Source organism: Podarcis cretensis (assembly GCF_951804945.1).
Source record: "Podarcis cretensis genome assembly, chromosome: 5".
Classification (NCBI taxonomy): domain Eukaryota; kingdom Metazoa; phylum Chordata; class Lepidosauria; order Squamata; family Lacertidae; genus Podarcis; species Podarcis cretensis.
The window spans coordinates 48156531-48184102 of record NC_137174.1 but is presented as its reverse complement, the minus strand read 5'-3'; the positions used below and the strand labels follow the sequence as shown (position 1 = coordinate 48184102).

Genomic DNA, 27572 nt, shown 5'->3' with positions numbered 1-27572 from the left:
TTGCGCACGCACGATTTCCAGCATCTGCATCTGTGCAGATGTGATTTCCGACATGAGTTCTGGCGCCCCGGAAATGAGCCCCCGTGCCGTGCTGCGCTGGTTTAGTGCAGCGCGCAGGGACTCGCCAAGCGGGTGGCTCGGTTTGGGGGCGGCTCATGGGCCTTAGGTTGCCAAACCCTGAGCTAATGGGAACTCTGGGAGAGGACTTAGTTGCTGAGGAAACGGAAGCCTTTCTGGATGTGGGCTGCCTCTTGGGTATGATGGTATGTTGAAAAGCAGAGGCACAAAATCAAAATTGTACCAAGGAGCTGCCTTGGTTTGTCTCATCAGGAGTGCTAGGAAGGAGAGATGATTCTGGGGCTATACCAGAGCCTTGCCACTGGCTTAACTGAGAGAATTCTCAGTTAAGTCCTCTGAGGAATGGCTGAATGAAGCTCTCAAAGAACTTGGGAGACTCGATAGGCTTTTCTAAAGTTCTTGGCCATGATTCAAGCCTCAAACTCCCACCCAAATAAGGCAGTAAGCTTAAACTCACTGAGCTGTTAGTGTGAGGCAACGATCACTGCACTTTAGTAAAGAGAGAGACATTTTTTATAGTAAACTTTTAATATCAAACAATAATTGTTCCATTGTTTCTAGTTCAGTTACAAAACAAGCTCCAAAATTTAATGATCGGTGTTAAATCTGTTGAACACCATAAATTGTGTCCAAGTTTGAGAAAACAGCCATAACATTCTGGTACAAATTATCTACAAAACCCAATATAAATATAAGCTAGCACCCTTTGTACTAGCTCCACAGATTAGGCAAAAGTTGCAGTCATCAAAGCAAAATGGGAGCTGTAGCTTTAGAGTTCATTTCCATTTACACACTTCTGCTGCTGTAGTCTCCCTTTACGTTGTGCCTCCAATTGCTTTGCTCTGAGCCATCTCTCTCTTGACAACGTCGTCTGCCCAGCGCTCAGAGAAAGGAACCTGCAGGCAAGAAAGATACGTTGTAGAAACACGGGTTTTAACTTTGCAACTGTAATCTGTGATCACTCCATATCCCTTAACTGTGCAAGAAAGCAACAAGCTAAACTGCGCTTCTAGGTCAGGGGTCAGCAAACCTTTTCAGCAGGGGGCTGGTCCATTGTCCCTCAGACCGCTCAAGCACTGCTGCTGCTGGCACCAATAAAGCCCAGCCCGCTTCCTCCTCTAGGCAGGGTGGGGAAAAGTCAGGAGGAGGCGCCGCCACCGTGTGAGGGAGTGGGAAAGGATGTGTGCGCTAGAGATCCACACAACGATTCCCGGATCGTCTGCGGGCCAGATCCAGAAGACAATTAGGCCTGATCTGGCCCACCAGCCTTAGTTTTCTGACCCATCTTCTAGGTAGCCCCATAATCCTTTGCAGAATCTGGGTCTGCATGTCATGTACTTGTTCTACTTAAGTGTATTATATAGTATAGTTTATTTGTAGGCTCCTATGAGTCTAGGTTACATTTCTTGGCAATCCAGGTCAAGAATTATCATAACCAGGACTTTTTTTCAGCAGCTTGCCATAAAAAAGAGATTTAGTGACTCTCCAAAAGGAAATGGAGGAAGATAAATGAGCAATGGTGGGGAAGAAGGGCCAAGAAGAGAACTGAAGCAGTTAAAGGGATAAGCACATCTCCAGCAAATTATGGCATCTTGCAGTTTGCTATTCTGCATTTGTACTCTCACCTTGCCACAAGCAGAGTTCTATGAAGATCATCAGCTGTGATACTCTCAGGGTCATTTTTACGCATTTCCACAAAATCATCTTCTACTGCCTGTAAGAGAAGTTGTGTTTTGATTAAATGTAGTGATAAAATTATTGCACTTTCGAAGTATGTTTTAAATACGAGTTGGAACTACACTGCAAATTACCGTAGTTTTCGCTCCAAAACACGCACTTTTTTGCTCCTAGAAAGTAAGGGGAAATGCCTGTGCGTGTTAAGGAGCGAATGCACGGATCGGAGCCATGGCTGCCGTCAGTCAAGCAAAGCGGGAGCCGCTTACACACTCTAGGAGGCTCTCGCTTTGCTTGCTTTAAAGCGACCTGGAGCCGGGGAGGAGGGAGGGAAGGAGAGCCATGGCAGCAAAGCGGGCAGCAGCCGCTTACACGGGAGGAGGGACAGACGCTAGCAAAGGTCCGTGCGCTCTCTAAACAGAGCAATGAGGCTGCAGAGGGACGGCAGGAAAGATAAAATTTAAGCAACCAGCAGCAAAATAAAACAAACCTCGAGCTCTGAGCCACCAGGAAGTTAAAAAAAAAAGGCTGGGGATGAGGGAGAGGGGAAAACTTCGCAAATCCCCGCGTCTCAGCTGATCCGCTGAGAGGGAGCAGCTTGTTTTCAGGCAGGATAGATTCGAGCATTGTCTGGGTCCTAGTGTCCCTACCACTTTTTTGTGCTCCATTCTATTGCTGCTGGTGGCTGCTTATCACTCAGGCTACAAGGAGGAGCGCTTTTACACAGCTAATGGTGAATCCCCTGCAATCTAAGTCCTCCTCACTTGTTCAAATCTATTCTGCCTCAAAACAAGGAGCGGAAGGAAAAGGCTGCAAACTGTTAAATGGGAAAAAAACCCAGGCACAGGGCAAGTACCTTAAGTATACCTTTAAAGCAACAGTGCTCTTTCCCTCCCTCCTGCCCGCTCAGCTCGCGGAAAAGCTCCTTCTCCACGCGTGCTCCTTGTCCCTTGAGTGCTTTTCCTTCCCTCCCCACTTAAAACGTGGTTACAAAGCACGGATCCACATGGATCCTCAGGATTTTTGCATTGGGCTACCCCAAACTCACCATCAGATCACATGTCTGTGGCCACAGCATGAACCATAAAAATCATGCACCCACTGTTTCGTTCAGAATATTTTTTTCTTGTTTTCCTTCTCTAAAAACTACGTGCGTGTTATGGTCAGATGCGTGTTATAGAGCGAAAAATACGGTACCTTGCTTGTAGCACTGTGTTTTTGAGGCATGTTGCATTCCAGGTTGGAAGAATTATTTACCCACTACACAAAATAAACATCTACCCCTTTTTTATGCTACTTTTAGCTATTGTAAGGTAGGAATGCAGTGTAGTATTGGCAAAATCTTCCATTGAAGGAGGGACTATAGTTCCAAGCCTATATAATGGCAAAGTGCTTTACTCCCAGGTATCCTAGTGTTACAACAGCTCCTAGTGGGCCCCTACATGGTGCCGTTATCCCTTGAAGACAGTATTCTAAAATGAAGAGAGTGTTCTATCCCACCCATGAGAAGACGAGACCACACTTGCTTACTCCGCTGCCAATACGCACTGTCTGTTCATAGGGATCATGTCCTCCTGCACTTTCTCCCCTTGATAATAGCAACTTAACTGATTCTAGGACAGTTCTTCATATTTTTCAGGAAGCAACAGGCTGAAGCAGTCATATCTGAAGTCCAACAAAATCCCCAATGGTAGATTCCCTTTTATAGTTAGGGCAAGGAGTATTGTGGATAAGGGAGGTGGCAGCCTAGATGGAATGACTCTGTCCCAAACTATATACTCTGCTCGACAAGAGATTCTGGTAAAGCAGAAAGTGCTTTCTCTACCTTGGTCACTTCATCAGATATACTGTAATCCAGCAGTCTCAGCAAGCTTAGATAAATGCGGAACTTGTTGAGGACAGATGGCAGCACTGCTGTGAGAAGGCTGCTCATGTACTCTTCCATGTTGGGGGGAATGAGCTGCGGCTGCAGGTGGACTTGGCAGTCGGACTGTGGAAAGACATTGCACAGCATTACTTCTCTTTCACTGTTATCAGTTCCATACTATAAGTGATGTGGGCTGTAATATGAGCCAGATGGGCGAGGTAAAAAATATTATTAATAATATATATATTTATTAAACAATTTTAACAGAACAAATTATCAATCAATATAACCAATTACAATTTTATAACATGCAGAGAATAATATGTGCAAATAAATCAGAGAGGGGAGCTGAGCTTGCGGGTGGGAGAGTGAGGGATAAAAAAGGGGGAAATTATTATTATTATTAACAAAACACAAATATGGTTTAGACTATTAACAAAACTTAGGAAACCCTAAATAGATGTATTTGCTACACAGCTCTAACTTGAGGAACTAGCCTATCTGGTTTATCCTCTCCATCTACAAATGGAACACCACACATAATGTCTATGATGTGTGCGCCATCATCTTCCAACTCTATGTTGTCCTATCGCTACAGCATCTCAACCTTTCCCTTTCATTTCAAAGTAAATGAGATCTTAATAGCAAATATAGCATATTTCACTGAACGGCAGTTGAAAGTGGAAAGTAGTGATAACACACAAAATTAGTTGGCCTAGGATAGTATGCTCTTGTTCTTCATTAACAAGCTTTCAAATGCAGAGGAAAAGTGAAGTATTGCCGTACCGGTAGGAGCGATCTGCCCTCTGAAGTGATAAGGACATTAATGTTGCATGGGAATTCCATCTGGTGGTAACTGAAGTCATAATCCACCTTCTGCCAAGTTATCAGGTGACCTAGTGCTGTCACATTGTGAACACCTACAGAAACAGAAAAAAAAATCCTCTGAAATGTAGATGCAAAGTCTTCAAGTTTTAAACAAAACACAGTCTTTCAATGATCAGTTGGCAGTTATTTTGTGCAGTATATTACTATCTGGGAATAAATTATCTACTTAAATCACAAGAATATATGTTATATCACACACACACAAACTTCAGGATGTAGAGTCTACTCCAAGATGATGTAATATTATTGTATGTATCATGGCACTTTCCAGTTCACAGGGATATTAGGTCAAGTCCTAGAGTAGATCCTGGAGTATATATTTGGAAGGAGACAGAATGGAGTATATTTTGCACAAGTATACAGCTTCTGCTGTTATAGCTTCTACTATTTATTCAGTATATCAGTTAAGAATTCCAGGTACTACAGTATCTCTTGAACTACATGGTAGAACAAAAAAGAGAGCAATTTCAGCTTTTCAGCACCAGGCACTAGTCATCTGAATAAGGAGGGTGCTGGAAAGGGGGGGGGGGAAATAGTGAGAGTTTCAGGGTTCCATGAACTTCCATCTATAAGCAATAGTTTTTGTTTCCAGAAATCCCATTGTTCTTGCTTATTCATTCTTCCCCTGTGCCTCCTGAAGTGCTGCAGTGTCCATTTGCTAGGGTATAAATCTCACCAGGTGCTATGGCACCCATCACGTCCAGCTGGAAAAGTGCTGTAGCAATCCCTGTGGCCCATGGAACAAGTACTACTATAGCATCAGTATGATTTCAAAAGAAGCTAAGAGACCAAATATGAAGCTCCAGATAGATGACATGTTTATTCCCTGATCAGGGAAAGAAATTTAATTCTTCTTTGGCGATCATTCGTAGCCAAGTAAGATGGTCTTCCATGAAAACGGTCTTAACAGTGACTGTGGAGGCCAATTCTGGATCCACCCATCCTTCCACAGTGGGGACATAGGTTTCCAGGCAGACGTTGATCATGGTGAGGGTTTGCCAAACGTGCCTTGCTCTTAGCTCGTTTCTCCTTTTTGCCCTGAGTTTGTGCTTCTTCAAAGTCCATGACACCTTTGGTAAAGGCTGTTCTCCAATTGGAGCACTCAAAGGCCAGTGTTTCCCAGTTATTAGCGCTTATACTACATTTTTAAAGATTTGCCTTTAAGAACCTCTTTAAACCTCTTTTGTTGTCCACTGGTATTTCACTTTCCATTCTTAAGCTGGGAATAGAGTAGCTGCTTTGGAAGAATAATCGGGCACCCAAACTTTAATACAGTGGTACCTCGGTCTACGAACAATCTTGTTAACGAACTATTCGGGCAACAAACTCCACAAAACCGGAAGTAGGTGTTCCGGTTAGCGAACTTTGCCTTGGAAGAGGAACGGAAGCCGGACGGTGGAAGGAGGGAAAGCGTGCCTCGTTTAAGAATGCTTTGGTTTAAGAATGGACTTCTGGAAGAAATTAAGTTTGTAAACCGAGGTACCACTGTATACAGTAGCAGACAAGAGGCACTACCACTTAGGTCAGGGGTCTGCAACCTTTAAGACAAAAAGAGCCACTTGGACCCGTTTCCAAAGAAAAAAAAACTGGGAGCCGCAAAACTCATCATTATAAAAATAACTTTTTTGTCACTTTTTATTATTATTTCTTTGTTTGACCCCTCAGAATTACTCCTCCTCATAGAAATAAACGTTAAATTAACAAGTTACCTTTTTTTGTGTATGTGTTCTTCACTCCCCTTCAAAACAGTGACCAGCGTACATGCCCCCTTTCAACGCAGTGACCAGCGTACATGCCCCTTACAATGTAGCGGGCGGGCGGGCGGGAAGGTGACGTCGGGACGCTGTGTGACTAACGCACGCACCGCCCCCATGCGACGTCACAGCCAGTACAGTGCCCGCCACAGTGGGGAGTGTCGGGGCGCACAATGCGCCTCCTCCCCTTGCTAGTATCCGCCCCGGAGCCGTGGCAAAGGTGTAAAAGAGCCACATGCGGCTCCGGAGCCGCGGGTTGCTGACCCCTGACTTAGGTGGTGGCAACTACTATTCCATCCTACTGACCACGTTGTACCTACCAACACCTGCTTTTAAAGCAGAAATGCACTACTTGAGCAACCCTTCATTTATTATGTCCTTGAGAAAGAAAGGATCGTGATAGCAACTCATGGCTGTGGGTGGCTCCTGTTTTTCACATTTGCAGCCTCTTCACCAGGTACAAACAAATGCAGACTAGGCCCTCATTACATGCTCTTTCAAGCGTAGCTAACATTAAGACAAAGTATGATTGCAATATTTTATGATCCAACAGAAGCAGAAAACCTGCTAGTAGAGAAGTTTAAGATAGCCTGGGCGTTCTACACAGGAGTTACGAAAATAGCCCAAGAATATTATAAGGAGGCGTCACTGTTTTAAGCCAAGAAACATAACTAAATGACACCAGAAACTATATTCTGCCAAGAATGATCTACTGATACAGTGAATTACAGATTTAAGTTTTAGTTTCCCCCTAATACAGAGCTTTTCAATAGATGCCTGAGGCTAATACTGGTAATACTGAGTAAGGAAGCTAACCGGATGTTCAGAACTGGCTCGAGCTGGAGGCTCCCACGCTGGGAAAGGCAGCAGTGATTCAGCAAAGCTGGAAACAGCTGCCTTTAGAGCAGCGAACATTCAATTCACCAACGGGCAAAAAGGAAGGAATTCCTTATTAAATCTTCACAAAAGTACACTGTGAAGTGTAGTAAGTTAAGTGAAAACAGAGCAAATTCCCACCCGCCATATCAAACACAAGGTAACAAATTGTTCCATGCACATGTCAGGTTGATCAGAACAAACAAGGCATGGAGTAACTGGAACAATGAATTAAAGTGTTAAGCAGATTTAAGTAATGGTTTTAAATTAAAAGGCTTAAGATTTTGTTGGAGCACTGAGCCAAGTGAACTGCCCTGGAAACTCTCAGTGGTGGTACAAAAATCCCTTTACAACAAGCAAATTAAAAAAACCCAGTGCTGATCCAGATTTGTCCTTCTGTGAATGGGAGGGCTTATTCCTTTTGCAGAAGTAACTCAAAATCAGTAGAAGTTCCTGCTGGAGGAAAGGAAAGCAATTTCTGTCACTTTCACTTTCCTCCCAGAGCCACCTTTTATGCTGCAGAAATCAGCAAAAAACCTTCCAGTTGAGTTGCCAGCTGGCACCTATTTATCAAACCCTCCATCTTGATACTAAGCATGGGATATGAAAGGACTTTAATCCAAATTTTCTGCAGTACTTTAAGCGCAGGTACTCTGCTCTAATCATGCTAATCTGTAAAAATTGGTTAGCTACATATGACATGGGTTGTCACGTATGAGAATTTGTTATACATTACAGAGACAATGGCTTGGATCCTAGGTTGCTACTCTGTTGATGAAAAAGGGCAACTTCCATCAAATTCTCTGTCTGCAGCCCCCTGTGCCATATCTTTACAAAGGAGGTGGAAATCCCTGTTATGTGAACTCTGCTGTTTGTCAGAAGGGAAGTTATGATATAAGCCAACCAGTGGTTGAAAACCCTGATCTCACTGACATGTTAGATAAAATGTCCAATTATTTCAAGAATTAGGATTGTCAGCTTGAGAAAACACACATACATTTTGGGAGTAGACCACTAGGTTAACCAGCACGAAGGTCCTGCCTGTGGCTTTTGGAATTGGGAGTCTACCCCTGTTATAAAACAAGGATGCCAGCGGTATAAGGAGATGAAGTCAGCACTGCTTCCAAACAGAGCAAAATGATCAGACACAAATGTAGGCGGCAGAAACATATATAAAGCTACTGTAGTGAAGTTCAGGTACTCTGCCCTAAGCAATAAAGTTACAGACTGGAGCCAGTTAGACACACTGTCCAATTAAACTGACACAGATGTGATGACAAAAATGGGTCAACTGAGAGATAACTCTGTAAAATAATGACAGTGCAACCTGAACAGCCAACATTATCCTTTCTAAATGCAGCGATCTGGTTTCTTCTTAATATTTCTGTTAATGCAAGAGAGCTTTGCATTGGGATAATGAATGGATGAATGAAACCCAAATACCAACCTCTAGTGTCAAGCTGTCCTTGCTCAAGCAGAGTCTCATCTATCACAAGGGAGGTATTGCTTGCAAGCTGTAGTACTCCACTGACTAAGCGGTTAGCTGTGTAGTCCTTGTGAGGGTTAAACTTTAAGCAGTTCATGTTCTCTATTGTCATGGGCAGGCGATAGGACTGTCAAGGAAAAAAAAAAGTTATGAGTTTTCCGCTAAGAAGTGTTCCTTTGACAGACAAAACAACACTAAAACAATAACAGAGATATAACAAGTGGGTCAATACACGCACAAAGGAAGGATCAAACAGCAACCATGCAGACACCACAAGTTGAATGGGGAATACAAATGTTTATTCTCAATACACTTAGATATGTCATTAGCAAACTTTTTTAAAAAAGAGAACTGTAGCGAGTTAAGTTTTTTGTGTATTAGTTTTAAAAGATGCAAGTGTTATGTGTTTACTGAGTTTCCTTAAAGCTCCAAATTATCATAGTACCCTTGAGTATTAAAGATGTTGCGTAAGGCAAAATAAACTCTATTCCAAAAAATATACCATAGAATTCCACATACAGATACTTCATTTCTTCATTTAGGTGTTGGCTACTGCTATGACCGGGACGCAGGTGGCGCTGTGGGTAAAAGCCTCAGTGCCTAGGGCTTGCCGATCGAAAGGTCGGCGGTTCGAATCCCTGCGGCGGGGTGCGCTCCCGTCGTTCGGTCCCAGCGCCTGCCAACCTAGCAGTTCGAAAGCACCCCCGGGTGCAAGTAGATAAATAGGGACCGCTTACTAGCGGGAAGGTAAACGGCGTTTCCGTGTGCGGCTCTGGCTCGCCAGAGCAGCGATGTCACGCTGGCCACGTGACCCGGAAGTGTCTCCGGACAGCGCTGGCCCCCGGCCTCTTGAGTGAGATGGGCGCACCAACCCCAGAGTCTGGCAAGACTGGCCCGTACGGGCAGGGGTACCTTTACCTTTACCTTACTGCTATGACCAAGGAACTGAATGTACTGTTCCAATAGCAGTCTTCACAGCTATTGGAACAGAAATATTGTAGGAAAGTGTGCACCTGCCTTTTTTAGGTATACTTCTAACACCTCCAGTTCTGCAATGAAGCTTCTAGGTGGCTACTGTATCAACATACTCATATAGGTGAACTATTGCACAATCAGTTGCTTCACAAAGCATTTATATATATAGAATTCTTACTGCAGGCACTAGCTGCTGAATAATATTGTATATGTGCTCCGTGTAGACATTATTTCTTGGACAGCCGCTTAAGTTGACTGTGAATTTTCCCAGAGGAAGAACATCTCTTCTTGCATAGCTAGAAAACACACAAAAGAGAAAGCAGACATTTTGCAATTGCTAGAGTGATTGCAAGAAGTTAGTGGCAAATTCATGATTCATGGGGTTTTTTTTAAATAAAAAAAGCAGATGTCTAGAAGGCTAATAGAAAGCTCAAAAATTGTTTCCCCTCCCCAAACCCTGTAAAGTGAGCTTCAGTTTTATACATCTGAATACCAGAAAAGACCTCAGCTTCATATGTAGATGGCGAATGATGATTGGGAGCACAGTTGAGGATATCAATGGTTCAGGTGGTAAATTATTCAGAACCTCCAAATTCTCCTCCACAATTATTTCAATCATCAGGAAAGGCTGAGGTAGTTACAAATACTGGCTCAACCTTCCCCCTTTTCACTGACCTCTTAAGAAGGAGAGAAGCCCTGAAGGAGTTATATTTCTGGATGGCTTTGTTATAATTGTTTATTGGGTGAGAGGGACAGCTTACGTGTCCAGTTAACTGCTCCTCTCCCAATAGACACTGGAAGGTGAGAAACAAAACATCCAAACTCAAATGCCCAGGTAGAGAAATTGCCAAGAATGAGAATGAGATGCAAATAACATATGGAACACATAAGACAATCAGGTCCGTAACTTCCTGATGCTATAGGAGCCCAGTCTGGAGGCGAGCTGAAGGCCCAACTTTAGATGATGAAAATAGGGTGCAATTTAATGGAAGTAAATTTGGAGAATTTTTATCCAAAATGTACCACCCTTGAGCAAATTCTTACTCGCTCTTACAAGAATTAGCTGCGGTGAGCCTTGGGCTCGACTGCTTTCCCACCCTCCTCTGGTGTAGTCAGGAGTAGTAAGTTGGCAGTTAAGTATTGTGCTCAAACTTTGGTCAAAATGTGTTTAGTATTAAATATGGTTTGTTGAAACTACCATCAAGCCAAAGCCTATGAAGCTAGTCTGTCTGAATTACCTATAGGTAGGACTAACCACAGTTTAGGATTCAGAGCCAACACTGAGCTGTGGTTTATTGAAACTGAGAGCTGTACTGGTGGAGGAAGGAGAACATGACCCTGAAGTTGGTCACATAATGAACCATGGTTTATCACACACATGCGCTGCCCCCATTGTTTGAAAGCTTCCCAGAGTTCTTGCTTAAGGGAAGCACCATCTTCCATTTCTTGGGCAATGATATACCCAAGGCTATTCCTGTGTATTTGGGTTCAATACATTAAAACATCTGTTCTGGTTATTAGTTCATAGGTGTTATTTGATCTCTTTGAGCCCCTGACAGAACACTTAAGAATCTGCTGAGCTGCATGCTAAATCCTAAATTTAGAAAGGGTTGTATGGGAAAAATGAAATGTTCTAAATAGCTGACCAGGTTACTTACACTGTGGAAATGAGATGCAATATAAGGTACTCAGCAGCCAGGCTGTCTCCCAAGAAGGCATGAGTGAGGAAGCCAAGAAGCTCTGCTCTGACTGGTGACAGTTCAGACATAAAACTAGAAACAACTAACAGAGAACAGTAGGGAGTAGACAGAAATACCATTGCCTAACAGTCATATAAAATACAGTTCTTTTTATATGAATGAGTATCAACTGGGGAAAAGACTGGACAACATACAGCTCTATATCCAGCAAAAGAGCAAATTTTGTATCTTGTATCTTTGCCCACCTAAGTTTCACACTATGCTACTTTGTCTGACGGTTGGGGCAAAGTTTCTCAACATAGGCCCTTACTATTATTATTATTATTATTATTATTATTGGTTTAACGTAATGTCTTTCTTATTATATACTTTCATACAGCACTAACCAATACTATACAAAATCTGGTCTGCAAAAGCAGTACATAATTACACAAGCCAGAACACTATATGTGTGCATGTTTAAAGAATATAGATTACACAAAAACACAGGGAGGTGTCTGTCATTACAAAGAGCACAGAACTTCAGAATACTACCACCAAGAGGCAAGAAGAGCATGGTTGCATTTGGATCTTGCATGAAGAGAAGTAGGTGACTCTAACCCTGAAGGAGGATACTGTGCTATAGACTGGCCTCCATGAGCCAGTCTGGGTTTGAATTTGAGAGGTCTGCTGCTTTGCTTCTGGTCTGTGGTGCCCTCTGCAGGAAAGGACCAATGAACACATTGGAGTACATGCAGCAGCATCACTAAATGTTGGCCACTTGTTGGTCACATTTTCATGTAACACTAAAGCATAGTTTAGCACAATATGAATATGCAGGACAGGCACTGGGCTGCATGCTTCCCCTTATCTTTTGCACACACAGCTGGGAGGAGCTGTTTGCAAGCTTCTGCTCTTGATTTAAGGTGCAGCTAGCAGATTCATCTGGATCTAGAAATGTGCTTAGCCTTAACTATGGTTTGTTCAGCAGGCCACTGTCAGTAATTATGGTTTGAAGTTGGCTTGTTTGAAAATCAACCATGGTTAATATTAACCACAGTGTAAATGAAACAGCAGCTGCGGTTATATAAAAGCAGAAGCTGCATGCGAGAAAGGATGGGAGCCTAAGATGCAATGTAGCCAATTCATACAGCACTCAACTATGGCTCAGTGGAACATGCAGATGTAGACATCAAAACAGCATGTTGTACATGGATTATATGGAGGGTTATTTTAATAATGTCTCCTTTTTAATCTTAATTTGTAAACTACAGAGAATATAAAATTGAAAGGTGGTATATAAATATTTTCTAATCTTGCAGTCCTTGGGAGAGTATGTCAGGGGCCAAATAATGCTTCAAATCTGAGTGGGCAGGCCCCCCTCTGCAAGGTCTTCCTCTGTAGCCTGCACCTTACAGAATTCAGTAAAGGAAAAGGGGTATGCCATGGGAGAGCAGGGAAAGGCATTAGATCCGAAAAAGTCCCAGTCTCCGGACATTATGCCCCCCAAATGAGTAAACATATGCAAGTCCCGAAGAAAAAGAAAGAGCAGGTGGTAACAGACGCCCCCCCGAAAACCCCCCACTGCTTTATGCTCCCTTTTGTCCTGCAGGGCACCAAAAAGGTGTTTCCCTTCAGTTCTCCCTTTCCCACACTGTTTGGATTGCTCTGTAAATAAATAACAATTAAGAAAGTAGTACTGATTATATTGTAATATTTTATCTTTACTCATTACTGTCTACTTTCAAACACAGGAATGAATGGTAACTTGAATTTGGACAGAATTGAAGTTAATAAAGCAATTTATTTATTAATTTTCTTCCCCTTTTATGTAAACATTTCTCTAGCGAAATTCAGTGCCCACATAATAGCTGGCATAACCCACACTTTTAATTAACACTTGTGCTTAAGTGAGAAAATTCAATGTATAAAAAACCCCACCCAATTTTCCTTAAACAAAGCTGGGAAATACGGTACATAATCATTAATATGAGCTTTGATTTTTTAGGAGGCTGGCTTCTGCCTCAGAAAAGCATCTAGCAGGGCAACAGCTGTTGTAGGGGGGGTGGGGAAAGACTTTTATTCAATATTGTAATTAAGAGCTGTTTCCTCAGCTTCCATTCCTTTGCTGAAAAACAGCTGATTTGGATTCGTGAATCCTGTTCACAGTGAATCCCTCATTAAAGGAAACTGAATGGTTTTTGAGCCAAGGGACTTAAATATGCTGTAGGATTCATAACTATCAGCTATGTTTACAAAAGGATTCAATATGCTCCATCTCCACCAAGGATCTCATAGTAAAACTTGTAGCTAAAATATAAACGACTTGCGTAAGGAAGAGAAACTACTAAAAAAAAATAATATAAGTGCCACGAAGCAAAATCAAGCTCAGTTAAAAACCAAAAGGATCAGTGTTGATAGCAACCATCTTTAACTATTTGGAGTATGGATCTTTGTAACATGCACACTATAATCCCATGCTTGCATATTTCATACGCATTTGTACCAGCTAAAAGTACAAAATGTACACCAGAGCCTTAACTGTTGCTACAGGGGGTGAGCAATGGTTAATTAGGACTGGCATGGGGGGCCTTTTTCCAGGAATAAGCTTATTTCAAGTCACATTTCTCAAATAAAAAAACCCCCGGCAATGTCAATGTATTTGTGGAAAATCTAGAAAAACCTTGAAATCAAAGGCTTAAAAGATGTTTAGTAGAATACCTTTGTGATCTGAATACGTAGGACTCTGGGAACAAGCTTATTTCTTTGTGAATGAGGAAGTGGAAACAATAAAGTCCAGTGCAGACATTCATCAGTAATGAGGTAATCTTTCTTTTAATAGCTTAACTACTTACAGCTCTTGCTTTCCTCTTCATTAAGGCAGGCAGGCAATAATGGATTTATGTGTTGAAGTTTCTGTGCTAAAATCACATGGATTCTGGGAACTAATGAGGCTGGGGGACTATGAACCCTCTGTTCTTCCATTGTGTCCATACATTCCATAGACTCCACTGGAGAGGATGAATTCTCCCTAGTAAATAAAAACAGCCAAGCTTAAGACACATTTCGTGCAGTTATACAGGTGCTATCAATGAATACAATGACATATAAAACAGATAGAGCGGGACTAAAAAATGTACACCATGAAAATTGGGAGGGGCAAGTCCTACTGGGAAGGACAGCTACTACAAGGTTTCAACCCCACTTAGAATCAAAACCTGCCACTGTGTACTTCTGTGAGATGAATCTATAAACTCTACAGGGGAAGGTATTACACATAACAGGCCTCTTTGCTATGGTGCTTGAGGCCGAAAGAAAAAAGGCAACATGGCTAGAAACCCTTCCCAATGTTGCATACACAGAACACCTCCAGGATTCTAACAGAGCAATCCTAAGTGGGGTCTGGAGTGGTACCAGTGTGGTGACTGGCATGGATGTGGCAGCCAACTAGGTCAAGAAGTGTGTGTATGCCTTGTAACTTTCCACAACATCAACTCCAGACTGAAGGACCCATAGATTGGTCTGGGGGGGGGGGGCTTCCTGCTTGCTACACTGTCAACAACATAGCTGAGCTTGATTAACGAATGAAGAGGTCTTCCTTCTGACATTGCCTGTCACCCTCATAGCGCTGTGTGTTTAAGGAGACAGCAGGGCATGTGCAACTATGCTGTCAGCACCATAGTAAAAGCTGAGCTCAGCTTGCTATTGAAAAACTGGATCATAATTCTGCTTATTTATACAGTGGTGCTTATTATACTGATAAGTTACAAATAAAATACTTAAATATTGTTTGTAGCTCAAATCTGTGTGCCTTCAACATTATTATCATTAATAACTGTAAATGTGGATCCTATTAACATTAAAATGTTACCTATCTTCGTTGTTCACCATGTTCAGGACTGGATCGACAGATAAAATCCCATACACCTCAAGAACATCATTCACTTTGAAACTATCCCCGTTTTCATATATCTGTCACAAAGAGTATTTTTAAGAGAAGAGACAGATTATAGTAACAGAATGCATAGAGCTGAATATTAAGCCAGGACTTATCTTTGCAGAAATGAGCAACAGCAAGTAGGAATGGATGAATCCTTCAATTTCGGTTTCTTCCAGATGCTCATTCCTCCAATATCAAGTTCAGTTCTTCACTTTTCTGCATCAGTTTGTGAATTTCTTTTTAAAACGGTCTCCCAAAACTTCACCAACATTTTAGTGCTCACTTCTCCTAATACACACATTTCTGTAAACCTTTTCTTCTAATGTGTATATTACTTACGTTATTTTCACTAATATATGCATGTTTTATACACATTTATGCATACTGTACATAATTTGGGTTGAGAACTACACAGCAAAATTCAGAGAAGCGAGATAGCTGCATTTCAGCTCACGTATTGTTTTGGGTTCTGCAAATTAGTTAGGTTCACATTTGCAGTGTGAACTGAATTTCTGCCTCATTCCTCACAACAAGTCTCATACTCTTGCACTTTCCCTTCTTTCTTTTGGTATGGCTGCAAGGAGGACTCTGGAAGTGTTTGTTTCTGTTTTGGATTAACTGCAGCTTGTCGCAGTGTCTGAACGCAGACAAAATGTGGTTAATCTTAACTATATTGTACTGGAAAAAAAGCAGATTTTGAACTCTGGATTATGAAACTGGTTTGTTTCAACAAACCATAATTAAGATTAATTGCGGTTTAGGACTTTAGGACTTTGAGTAAACTACAGTTACTCAAAAAGAAGCAACAGCTTTAGATCTTTTCTTTGTGACCACAGTGGATAAGAAGAGTGGGAAGGGCTTGCTGCAGCTCATTCCTGTAACAATAAACCATCCAAATACAAATGGTATCTGAAGAAGTGTGAATGCACACAAAAGCTCATACCAATAACAAATTAGTTGGTCTCTAAGGTGCTGCTGGACGGATTTTTTAAATTTTGTTTCATCCAAATACAGCCAGTGTGTTTCTCTAGCAAAATCATAAAGTAGATTTCAACATAACCGTAGAGACTTAAGAGAGCAAGCAGAAGGTTTCTTGCACATTTCATTGTATCTGCCACTTCTTGCTTGCAGACATCTGTAATAACTAGCTGCATTTTACCCATTTCCATGAGTTTAGCACTGAGCTTTACTCTTTATAGAGAATATATTAATCATTTCAGAAATATGCAGCAGTAATGGCCAGAGCTGCATAACACACAACGCATTACTAATCAACATGCACAACCCCCAGCACAGACACCAACTGTTGGTCTACTTCTTAGCTTACATTCCAGTTTTTGGAGACCTACTTTGGAGATTTACATATTGCCATTTATTGTGTGAGATACGAGTATCCTGCTGTTTCACCTATGTCAACTCACATAAAATATATGATCATGGGTTTTTTTTTAAAGAATGCACATATAACTTCATAACTTCAACTGAATAAATAGGATTAAAGGAACATGACATCTCAAGTGTCTGCTTATGTGAGTACAACTGCAGCTACACATACTTCTGTGTTCTGAATTATAAAAATATACCCTAGGTCAACAGTGCATTTAATGGCAGGATTTATTTTAAGGATTACATTCTTTTGGTTTTTTTTTAAGAACAGAAGAGCCCTGCTGTATCAGGCCAGAGGCTCTCTAGCCCAGTATCCTGTTCTCACAATAGCAAACCCAGATGTCTATGAGAAGCCTGCAAACAGCACCTGACTGCAGCCACATGCTCACTCTTATGACTCCCCAGTAATGGGCATTCAGAAGCTTATTATTTTCATCAGTGGAGGTTGAACTTAGCCTCCATATTTCATCCATGGATTTAAAATGTAAATGAGGCAATGCTTAATACTGCTTGATAGGCTTATTACCTTCACAAGACATGCAGGGCCTTTCTCTCCTGGAAGTGGAAAGTTTAGATCTAGCGGAGGTGAGCAATTTAAGGAGATCGTCTGATGTCTTGCAGATGCTTCTGTTTCTAATCGCTTTGGCTCTCCACTCCCATGGATATCAGGCACACTTCCTGCAAGTTAGAAGAAGCAGTTTCTAATCAAAGTCCAATCAAAGTTGAAATTAAAACTTCCAGTTTTTCAAAGAAGCTTTACAAGGCCAGAGGTTTAGGGTAAAAAAAATAAACGTTGTAATGGGGTGCATCCAATGTAGTGCAAAACTAGAAGCATACAGTACTTGTTTTGCTGGTGAAATATTTTGCACCAGTAGAATATTGTTGTGCAAGAGAATGCATAAGCAAGATGCTGGTAACTTTGTTGCACAACAGATTGCACAATCAGTTGCACAAGTTTCCACTAGCACAGCTGCTGCGATGGATTCCTCTGCTATGCAACATTTAAAACTCATCAGTCCATTAGTGCAAGAGCACTTGATCTAGTGGAGAGAGAATCATAGATGCAGCCCAATAAGCGGATCAGAGTACCAAAAAAATATGTGCTTCAATAAAACAGCTATTCAGCCATATGACTTTAGTGTGTTTTGGGTGTAAGAGGAACTTAAAATAAATCCATCAATGTCTAATTAGCTGATACCCAGATGTTGCTCTCTCTGTTTAGATGGATGCAACTCCATATCTTCATCTTCCTCATAACTCCTCTTGTGACGACTTGGTGTATAGGATGTTGAAGGGCAAACTCGAGCTTGGCTTGCACTGGTATAGGCTTAAATCTCAAGTTAAGGACAATAGCATTTACTGATGTGATCTACCCAGCATAATTTGATCTGGTATTTCAATTGTATGGAATGATTTAAAACAAAAGAAGACAGGGAAACAAGGCACCATCCTCTCATGGGATGTATACAACAATAGAACATATTCTACATGTAGCCTTAGGTTATAGAGAACTGTGAAAATAACTTGCATCTACTTGCATATGAAACTCCTTAGGAACATTTTCTATCTAATCTAACAAACTCCACTGAAGTGACATAATTCAGCCTCAGTTACAAGATTAACCACAGCTAATTAGTAATTACCCAACATACTTCCACTAGCTGAGTAATTTCACTGGTCTTAAAAGCTGTATTCAAGCTTGCCTTTCTCCCTCAAAAAGTTAATCTACAATGTATAGTAGATTTGATAGATTTGTTATTTTTGGATTAACCACCAGAGGGAGTCATGTTTTTCCGAAGACTTCATTTTAATATTATTCTAAAAATTAAAAAATGTACAAAGCTACTCATCTGCTTGTGTAGATATGCCTGGAAAAACCAACCCTACATTTTTATGGAATAATTAAAAAACCCCAAACACTTCAACTTTCTTTGTAGGACAGCACCTTTTCTTCAAATTTCAAGGCACTTTAATCAGATAGCTCAGTCGGTAGATCATAAGGCTATTAATCTCAGGGTTGTGGGTTATGCTGAGCAAAAGATTCCTGCATTGCAGAGGTTGGACTAGATGACTCTTGTGGTCTATTCCAAGTCTACAATTTTTTCTCTCCACCCCACATTGCATATATATTTTTCTATATATCAGCATACAGAACAGTCAAAGAACTGCAAAGGATATTTCTTTCACCCATGCTGACTCTCCAGGCACTGGAACACAGTATAAAGTCTGCCTGTCTCCCGTTACTATTTGTTTAGGGTTTAAATCTATTTCTTGGTGAGGCTAGAAAAGAATCAAGTGACATTACACAACATTAGAATACGAGATATCCAATAATATTTGGACACTTTCACTTCAAAAATTCTATCCTACTAGGTCAGTTGTAACAGAAGTTAATCTACCAGAATATTGAGAGTACCAAAGTATTTTTTTGTTTCAAAAAGGGTTGCAGATTCATATAGCGGTACTCCTTTTCACACTAAGATACAATATACTCTGTTCTTCCAACAACCATCTTCATGATGCAGCTGATGCTTTAAACCATTTTGAATGCAAGAACAAAACACCTGCAAATAGTTTTCCTATTATGGAACAAAAATCATGGAGGTTTTATTCTTAGAAACTGGAATAACTGCTTCATCATAATCACAGGTTCTGATAGTTAATATTGCAGAACTATGATACTAACAGTCACAAAAATAAATAAATAAAATGGGCTTATTTAACAATTTGATATTATATGCCATAATGACTCATCAGTGTTTGCATCACTCAGACAAAATCCCCAGTATAATATAAGAATCAAAGCTCAAATTAAATTAAAATGTTGAATCAATCAATATACTTTAATAAAAGCCTCATTCTCTGGATGCCAAATCTTTATGTAGCCAAAACGGCAACATCCATGTGCAAGAAGGATATATCAGCAGATGTGGAGGAATCCCAAAGTTTGCAGGAGTACCAATCAAAATATTTAGGGGGGAATCTAATAGTGGGAGGGGGGTTTGACCTAAAATGAGCCATGGAAGACTAAACAAGCTCACTAGCCATAAAATGCTGACTGGGTTTGAGAAATAACAGAGTGAAAATGAGGATCTTGCAGAAGGGCATGGCTAGTTTTTTGGAAGCCTGAAAATGAGACTTTACACTGTGATATTTTATTACGGATCCTATGTGTTTATAACTAAATCTCAAAGCTTCAAAGAACCGTGAATTTTCAGATAACTATCTTAATAAGAAAAATAAACATTCTGTGGCAACAGCATCATTGCAGCATGAGCTTTCATAATCAAAAGCCTACTTCATGCATCTGATGAAGGTCTTGTCTTGTTCGTGAAAGCTCATGTCACAAGACTTGTTTTCACAGCAGCAGACCAATGTGGCTACTCTCCTAGAATGTAGGCATAAATGAGACTTTCTTTTTTTTTTTTTAAATGGAAATAATTCAGTACTAGATGCACCAAAAGGATCAGATCATCAAAATCTTCTACAGATAGTCTGTTCTATTTCCACTTCACTGTCTTGGTTGTGTAATACAGGACAGAGGCATTATCAAGTACACCACTAAATACATTCTTAGTTGTGGTGCTGAAATCAACATTTTGCCAATACAGAAAAATATCCCTGCATGCGTATCCTTGTTGAAATAAACTTCTTTGAAGTACTTTTTTTTTTTTGAGAGAGAGGTGCAAGAGAAGCAAGGGAGAGGCACATATATATGGGACGACTTATTGCACAGAAGTAAGAAACATCACTCGCAAGGTTCAGGTTTATCCCTTTAAAACCCACACTTAAAAACCCCAAACTGCTAGATTTTTATTCAAAGGGAGGAATTCAGTGTCACTCTTCTAATCGTTCTGTCAGTGCAAGCATTACAGCTTGCCCAACCAAACCATCTCCCCTATGGATTCTGGGGATTATTCAAACCCAAAACCGAAAATGGGCGGGGGGACAGGGAGCTATATTTGCCATATTATCACTCACCCCACATTCTGCTACATCTCTGTATTTTCCAAAATGCAAAACCTATTAAAAAGAGGACAATGTGAGATCACTGTTGTATCCTACATCAGTTCACATTCATTTCTATGCATAACAGAAATCGCTTCAATTGTGGTTATGCTTTAAGTATCAGCATTGCACTACATATTTCAAAGTAAAGATCAAAATAAATCTGACAAAGAATTGAATATGGGAAAAATTCTGGCCTATAGCCCCCTTCTGAAAGCAGCTACAAAATACTCCTACAGATGAAGAGCTAAATCATGATGGCTTGTGGCTATGCCTGACACAGATGTTCAGGATCTATTGGGACGCTAATATACAAAATACGATTATGTAAATTTCATATTAAAAAAGGGCACACCCCTTCAGTTATACCAATAATTGATGTGGTGGCCTTGCTTCCCAAGAGGCACTGCTGAACCTTCTGCCATGGTAATTAATATGCAAAGCAGTTCAGCTGAGAGAAAGTCCAAGATAGTATTTTTATGCCGCAGACATGCCTGTTTCTTTAAGGAGACTGAGACCTGGAAGTCGTCCATCTAAGTAGGGTCTTCTCAGTCTTGGTGGGAATATCTGTAGGTCTCAGTCCTTGAGTAAATCACTGCATATGCCCAGCACAAGAAATGCCAGGGTTTGGAGCATGATAATGATGCACCTATCCACAGTTAAAACAGAATGAAGAATCCTCTTTCCTAAGGAGGAAGACTGATTACTCACCATCCCTGCACATTCTCCTTACTTCAGATTACTCAAGCATGGGGTGCTCTTCATTGATGAACTGTTGATGGATTTTTAAAAGCATGGATTGGTTGCTGATACCCTGTGTGTGTCAGGAGGACTTGTGGAAAGGGAAGTGGCTGGGTTTCCCCCCCTCTTTCACCCTCTGTCGAACTTCTGCAAAAGCCCCATGTGACATAGAACAATAAGCAGAAGATTTGAGAGAGGAGGTGGATGATGGCCACCATAAATCATGGCTGATTAGTAAGGCAAGCACACACAGAGAGCACGTATCTGTGCATGTGAGAAAGCAATAAGGACCATAATAAAGAAGAACCACTTACACATGATTTAGTATGTATGTCAATTGTTTCATAAACATTCATATAAAATTCAGGATCAAACATATCTTGAACCATACAGCGAAATTTCACTAAACTGTTTGGCTTCAGATAATGTAGAGGGACATCATTCAATGAAGGCACCTGTAGAAGAAAATAATAATACTGAATTACTACTACTTTCACATGACATATACAGAATTTTACTCTATAATGAAACCTTAATTTATATAGTAATTAGGAATCATGAGGAAATCAATGTATACTAAAGAATATACATTATATTTTTTTAATCTAGAAGCAGCCTTATTGTTTGTTTACATCAGCCAGTGGGGAAAAAAAATGTTGTCAAGTTCACAATATTTTTAATACTGTGTATAATAGATAACCGGTATAATAGATAATACAGATGTGTTTTCTAAGATAGGTCCAGTTTTTTAGAAGTCTTTTACTGCTAGATTTTGACCTGGGAAATGCTGTGGCTCTTTGGTTAAACCACTTCTGCTAACATCTACTTTTCTTTTTGATAAATGCAGGTGCTAAGAGCCATGAACAGATCCATATCATTTTGAATAACAATAAAACTGTAAAACTGTATTAATACAGTGCGGTACTGTCACCATTCAAACCTTCGTTTTCTGAATTCACTGTATGCCCTTCATTACAAGGCTTAATTGCCAATTATCCAGTCTCTCAGGCTATCAAGCTGCTGAGCTATAATCACACTTCAGTTTACTCTTTTGTACTTTGGGGATGGGGATGAATTTACCAGAGAACACTGATGTTCAAATATTTAATCTCAACTAAGCCAACACCGAGTGTCATTCAAACAATTTGTCATCAGAAATAGTGCTCTTTCTAGAATGCTTATTATTCTAATCTGGTATGCTCATGTGACTTCCCCTTTGTGTTCATGTCTAATTCTACCTACAACATGTTTTTACCCTAAACTCCCAGGTAGGTGGGTACAGGTTGGCAGCCTAGGTGTTAGTTAAAGTTGGCACAGGGAAAAAGCAAGGTTGTGCCTTTAACAGCTATAAGGCAGAAGTTTGACAGGGTAAGCTTTTCCTAGTATGGAAATACATTTGTGGGAAAAGCTTCGCTATGATTATATTCACTCTAATTTTGTGTTATGACATGTCCGTCTCCCATGGCAGCCATGTTGTGACTGGCACCCACAATGCTCTCTCAAAATCCAAAATTTGCCCATTAGTTCAAAAGGGTTTGTGGCCCCCTCTTCTACAGTATGCCACTGCGAAGACTTATCCTGCAGCAGGCATCCCCAAACTCGGCTCTCCAGCTGTTTTGGGACTACAACTCCCAGCATCCCTAGCTAAAAGGACCAGTGGTCAAGGATGATGGGAACTGTAGTCCCAAAACAGCTGGAGGGCCGAGTTTGGGGATGCCTGTCCTAGAGGCTAAGAAACACTGCTGCCAATGCAATGAAATTAAACAGGCAGAGTAGGCAATTCTGCATCCTGACTATTCCTGCTCAAAATCTCTATAGTAGAATTAACAAAAACTCTGACCAGCCTCCACCAGCTACTTATTTTTAATATTTTTGTGTCTTATCATGAGGTTAACAATACCTGCAAGTCCCAGTTATACGTGAGGTATCTAATTAGAGGTGCATTCAACTTACTGTCTTTTCAATGAAGTTATAGTCTGTTAACTTTTCTCTTCTCTAATAAAGATTTTCAGTTCCTATTGCACTTATAGTGAAACCCTAAACATCAGATATGCCAAGTGGGAGAAGTTAGGATGTGGTATGTCGTCCCACTCCCAAAATGAGATGCCCTTAAGCTGATGTAAATAAATTACCCCAGTGTATCTGTTTATGCCGGCTGAAGGAAAGCCCTGGTGGCGTAAATTAAATCGGCTTAAGTTATGCTGGTGTGAAGGGCAAAGAGGGGGCATGTCAAGAATGGGAAATGTGTGCAGGGAGAGGGATAAAGAATCTTATGCTGCATCACAACTCCCTTAATTCATTGGTTTTACCACAGAGCTTGGTGTAATTTACATCAGCTAAAATGCAGGTGTAACTAAATTCCCCCAAGAGTCAATGAAAGGACAGAAAATGAAGGTTTGCATTTCCCCTGCACCCCATCAAGCAGGAGCAGTTAGAATGCAATTTAACATACAGAGATACGCCTTTGTATCTGCTTGGTTAGGACTGCTCTGCCCATCTGCTTGGAGCCTTACAATCCTTTAAGTAGTTTTTCTCAGTTCAGTTCGCAAATTTATTTAAAGCAATGTTACAGGAAGATATTGTGTAAAACACAAGTGTACTGCCACCAAAGCAAAAGGGTAGGACCTAGATATGTAAATAAGTAAGCCCAATTTTACCCAGTTAGTAGCATTATTTTCTTTCAGCTTCTCTCTGAAGTATTCCGTTACTTTTCTCTCCCATTCAGGATTCAGACTATTTTGAGCTAGGAAAAAACCAAATGAAATTGAACTATTTTAGAACATTCAAGAATCCAGTGTATTTGGGCAATAAAATAGAATCCTGACTTAACTGCAAACACAATTTTTGCAAGAATATTGTCTGATAGCATTAGTTATTGGAAAAAATAAAAAGCTTGATTCAAGTAGTAAGGCTAACATTTATTAGTATTGGAGACAGCATGCCTCTGAATACCAATTGCTGGAGTTCGTGAACAAGAAAAATGCTACTGCATTAAATTAAGCAAGCTGAATATTTAGACGAGAGATAGGGAATGTGTGGCCTTCCAGATGCAGCTGAACTCCAACTCCCATCCACTTAGTGATTCCCATCCACTCTAGGCAGTATGGCCAGTCGTCAGGGAAGATGGGAGTTGTGTTCCAGTAACACATGGGGAGTTCACAGGTTCTGAATCCTTGATTTAGTCTGTCAACCAAATGTGGGGTGAAAAATTTTCAGAAACAGGAAATTTTCCAGTGTTTTATTTTTCAGGAGAAAAATAATCAATTTCACAAGTTCACTGTTAACATTGAATGGATGCAAATTACAAATAAAATATTAGGGAATCACAATATCACATAAATGACGGGTGGTCACATCGTATTTCTTGTGTGAGGTTTCCAAGTACTGGGCAGCCTGTTGGCTATCCGGCACTTAGGAACTTACAGCAGCTTCAAAACCATTTTGCTGTTTGCAAAGAGCTTTAAGGCAGCTCCCACGCTCCTGTTTGAGCCTTTTTGAAATATTGCTCTTTGAAGCAGCTCCACGCTTCTCCTTTAAGCAAACAAGTGGTAGAGAGACGGTGGAAGAGGAGAAAGACACCAGCAGATCTGAATCAATGAACAGTGTTCAAAACTCCCATTGTTGAAGGTGCATTTTGCAACAGGGAATTTCATTAGCGTGAACAGTTTCTGAGCGCTGGGCACAATACTGTGCCTAAGATTTCAGATTAAAACTGCAGAGTGGAAGGAAAGGATGACCTTTTTCTGCCTCTCCACTTCCAGCTACTTTCTGAAGATTGGAGAAGAGACCCTCTTAAGAATATTAGGGGGGTGAGCAGGAGGACTAGACCATGTGAAAAACAAACATAATATTTTAGTTGCAGTTCATTCATTTTCAGCTTTGTGTTCTTGTTAAAAAAAAAGTGCACCTAGACATTCCATTGTTGCGCCCATAACCAGGTTTAAGGTGCCATTTAGTGCCTAGCTTTCATATCTCAGTTTCTTTTCAGCTGATGAGTGGGGATTAAATCCTGCTGCCTTGGCTGCATGATCCTGTTTGCTTCTAGCAACAGGGCATGCAGCCAATGCAGGGTTGGACCCTGTTCTCCTGCCCTCCATGATGCGTGGGTTGATGTGTTTTGGGGAAAATGGCCATGGGGCCAAATTGGATTCCATGGAGGCCCAAGATTGACCCATGGTCAAGAAGTTATCCACCCCTACTCTATAGCATCAGAAAAGTCTCCCAAAATTTCCCAAATATCCCACATCACTGTCAAATAGGATTGATATATACTTTCCATGTCATGAAGAACAAACTGTTCTTGCCAATTAACTAAGTAGCTGTAGCCTCTGAAAAATTCTAGACAATAGAAAGACAACCCAAACCCTAGTTGGGTAGCAGTGATGTGTGATGGAGGCACCACTGCATCTGTCACTCATGCTGGTCAGAGAAGAAAGCCAGCAAGACGGGGGGGGGGGAGGTAAATCACCCTCAAGTGATGACAGGGGTGGCTCACAATTCAGAAGACCCTGGGCTAGCTTAGCCGCTCTTCTGGAACACTCCATTTTGGTACTCCTGCTTGCCTGCACTTTTAGTGGACTGAACAGAAATATCTACAGTAGTGGAATCCAGCAAGGCTGGGGGGATGAATTCCCCAAGCAATCTAGCCTGCTTTCTCGCCTGGTGTGAAGGGCGGGAAGGGTAGGACAGCCAACTTAGTCGCTATGTAACTAATCTTGCTTAGTGCCTATGCATGTACGCCGAGAAAGCCAAGCAGAAACCATTCAATTTTACTACCTGCTCACAATCTATATATTGTTATGAGTTGGGGGGGTAGGCAGGCTGTATACTTGAGCCCCCTTCTAAGGTTACAAATGAAGTGGCTTTGTGCCCCAACTTTCAACTCGCTGGTAGTTACAAAGACCAGAAGTTATTATGTGAGCTAGAAGCTAGAACCTGGCAGACTGGAGGCTAGGCAGCTGGGAGAGAGAGCTGTGTGTGATTTCTGCTGGAATCCAAGGATGGGGCTATGAGAGAAGCAAGACCGTCTTAGGGTGTGTTAATGCCACAAACCTCTCCATCATAGACTTGGGTCATATACACGTGTAAATAAACCATATACCCTAAAGACAGCAGAGTCTCTGCTATACTTCATTCTGAAGGAACATGACCTGGAAAAGCCTGGAACCCCTTGAATCTCACACTGCTCGGAGATCGTGGTGGTGTGCAACAATATAAATTCTGTATTGCAGAAGATATCAGGCATTCATTTCCTTAAAACATATGTTTGCAAGTTAATTGTTACTATAGCAGGCTGTCGTTATTCATACCAATCAATAAGCTACTTGATTTTAGTGGCTCTCTTTTGGTTGTTTAAATCAATGGTCACTTATTTCAATTGGCTTGGTTTAAACCCACACATCCTGGGAGACACAGACACCCTAGTTAAATATCCCAGCAACTGATACTGGTAAGGAACAAAACATGTAGAAGCCAGACGGCGTGGTATTTACCTGTCTAACTGGACTCTGACATGCACCAGCCTAATACCACGTCCTCGCTTTATTCTGACAGAGGGCTCTGATCTGGCGATTACCCTGGGGGGGGGGGGGGAGAGTGATGCTGAAGGCTCCTTGGAACCTCCCGATTCTTTAGCACGCGAAAAGGCATACTACACATGCTCAGAGGCACTCTTGTCCCCGTTCCTGGTCTGCTTTCAGGGCGCTTCACAACCACAACAGCCATGCGATCCCGCCGAAGAGTGGGAGCCAGGCGTCCGCTGCCCTCTCGCTGGGCAAGGCCGAGCTCCCCACTAACGCCTTCCAGCTCTGCCCAGCTAGGCCCACTTTGCCCTGCCGCCCCTCCGGCTCCCTCCATGCGCAGCCGACCCCTTCTTCCGGGTTGATCCCGGCCCAGCTGGCTTGTCTCAGCCCCGGCTCCTCGTCCTCCTCCCTCGCTTCTCTTTCCCGAAGCCTTCTCGGCGTTGCTTGTTTGCCTCGCCGCCCTCTCAAGTCCCCCCCCTCCGGTTCCCCCTTCGCTTACCGAAGATGCCTTGCACGATACTGAGGGGGCAGTTCAGCCAGTCCGCCACACACGGCATGTCGTCGGCTCTCGGACCGGGAGGCACACGCAGGTTTTCACCGACGGTCGCTCAGTATCCCTCCGCCGGCGGGCAATGGCGCGCTTAGGCGGGCTAGTGCTTCGCGAAGAGGCGTTGTCGTCGTCGATAGCGGCGCGCCCG

The 27572-nt window shown here is 41.6% G+C and overlaps 1 protein-coding gene and 1 long non-coding RNA gene across 2 annotated transcripts; one reads left to right on the top strand and one right to left on the bottom strand.

The window, feature by feature from the left end:
• Nucleotides 1-593: 593 nt before the first annotated feature.
• MCMBP (minichromosome maintenance complex binding protein) lies at nt 594-27572 on the bottom strand. Its single transcript, XM_079976702.1, has 16 exons — nt 27374-27572; nt 24010-24095; nt 21667-21807; nt 20585-20626; nt 18784-18883; nt 17802-17933; nt 17130-17281; nt 15149-15249; nt 14133-14308; nt 11257-11380; nt 9777-9894; nt 8585-8750; nt 4406-4539; nt 3578-3742; nt 1704-1792; nt 594-974 (listed from the first exon to the last, which is right to left on the bottom strand). Exons 1-16 carry the CDS (start codon nt 27429-27431, stop codon nt 848-850), a joined length of 1911 nt encoding a protein of 636 aa, XP_079832828.1. The 5' UTR covers nt 27432-27572; the 3' UTR covers nt 594-847.
• On the top strand, nt 18891-20029 carry LOC307216482. Its single transcript, XR_013839117.1, has 2 exons — nt 18891-19252; nt 19292-20029. It is a non-coding gene; the product is annotated as an uncharacterized lncRNA (long non-coding RNA).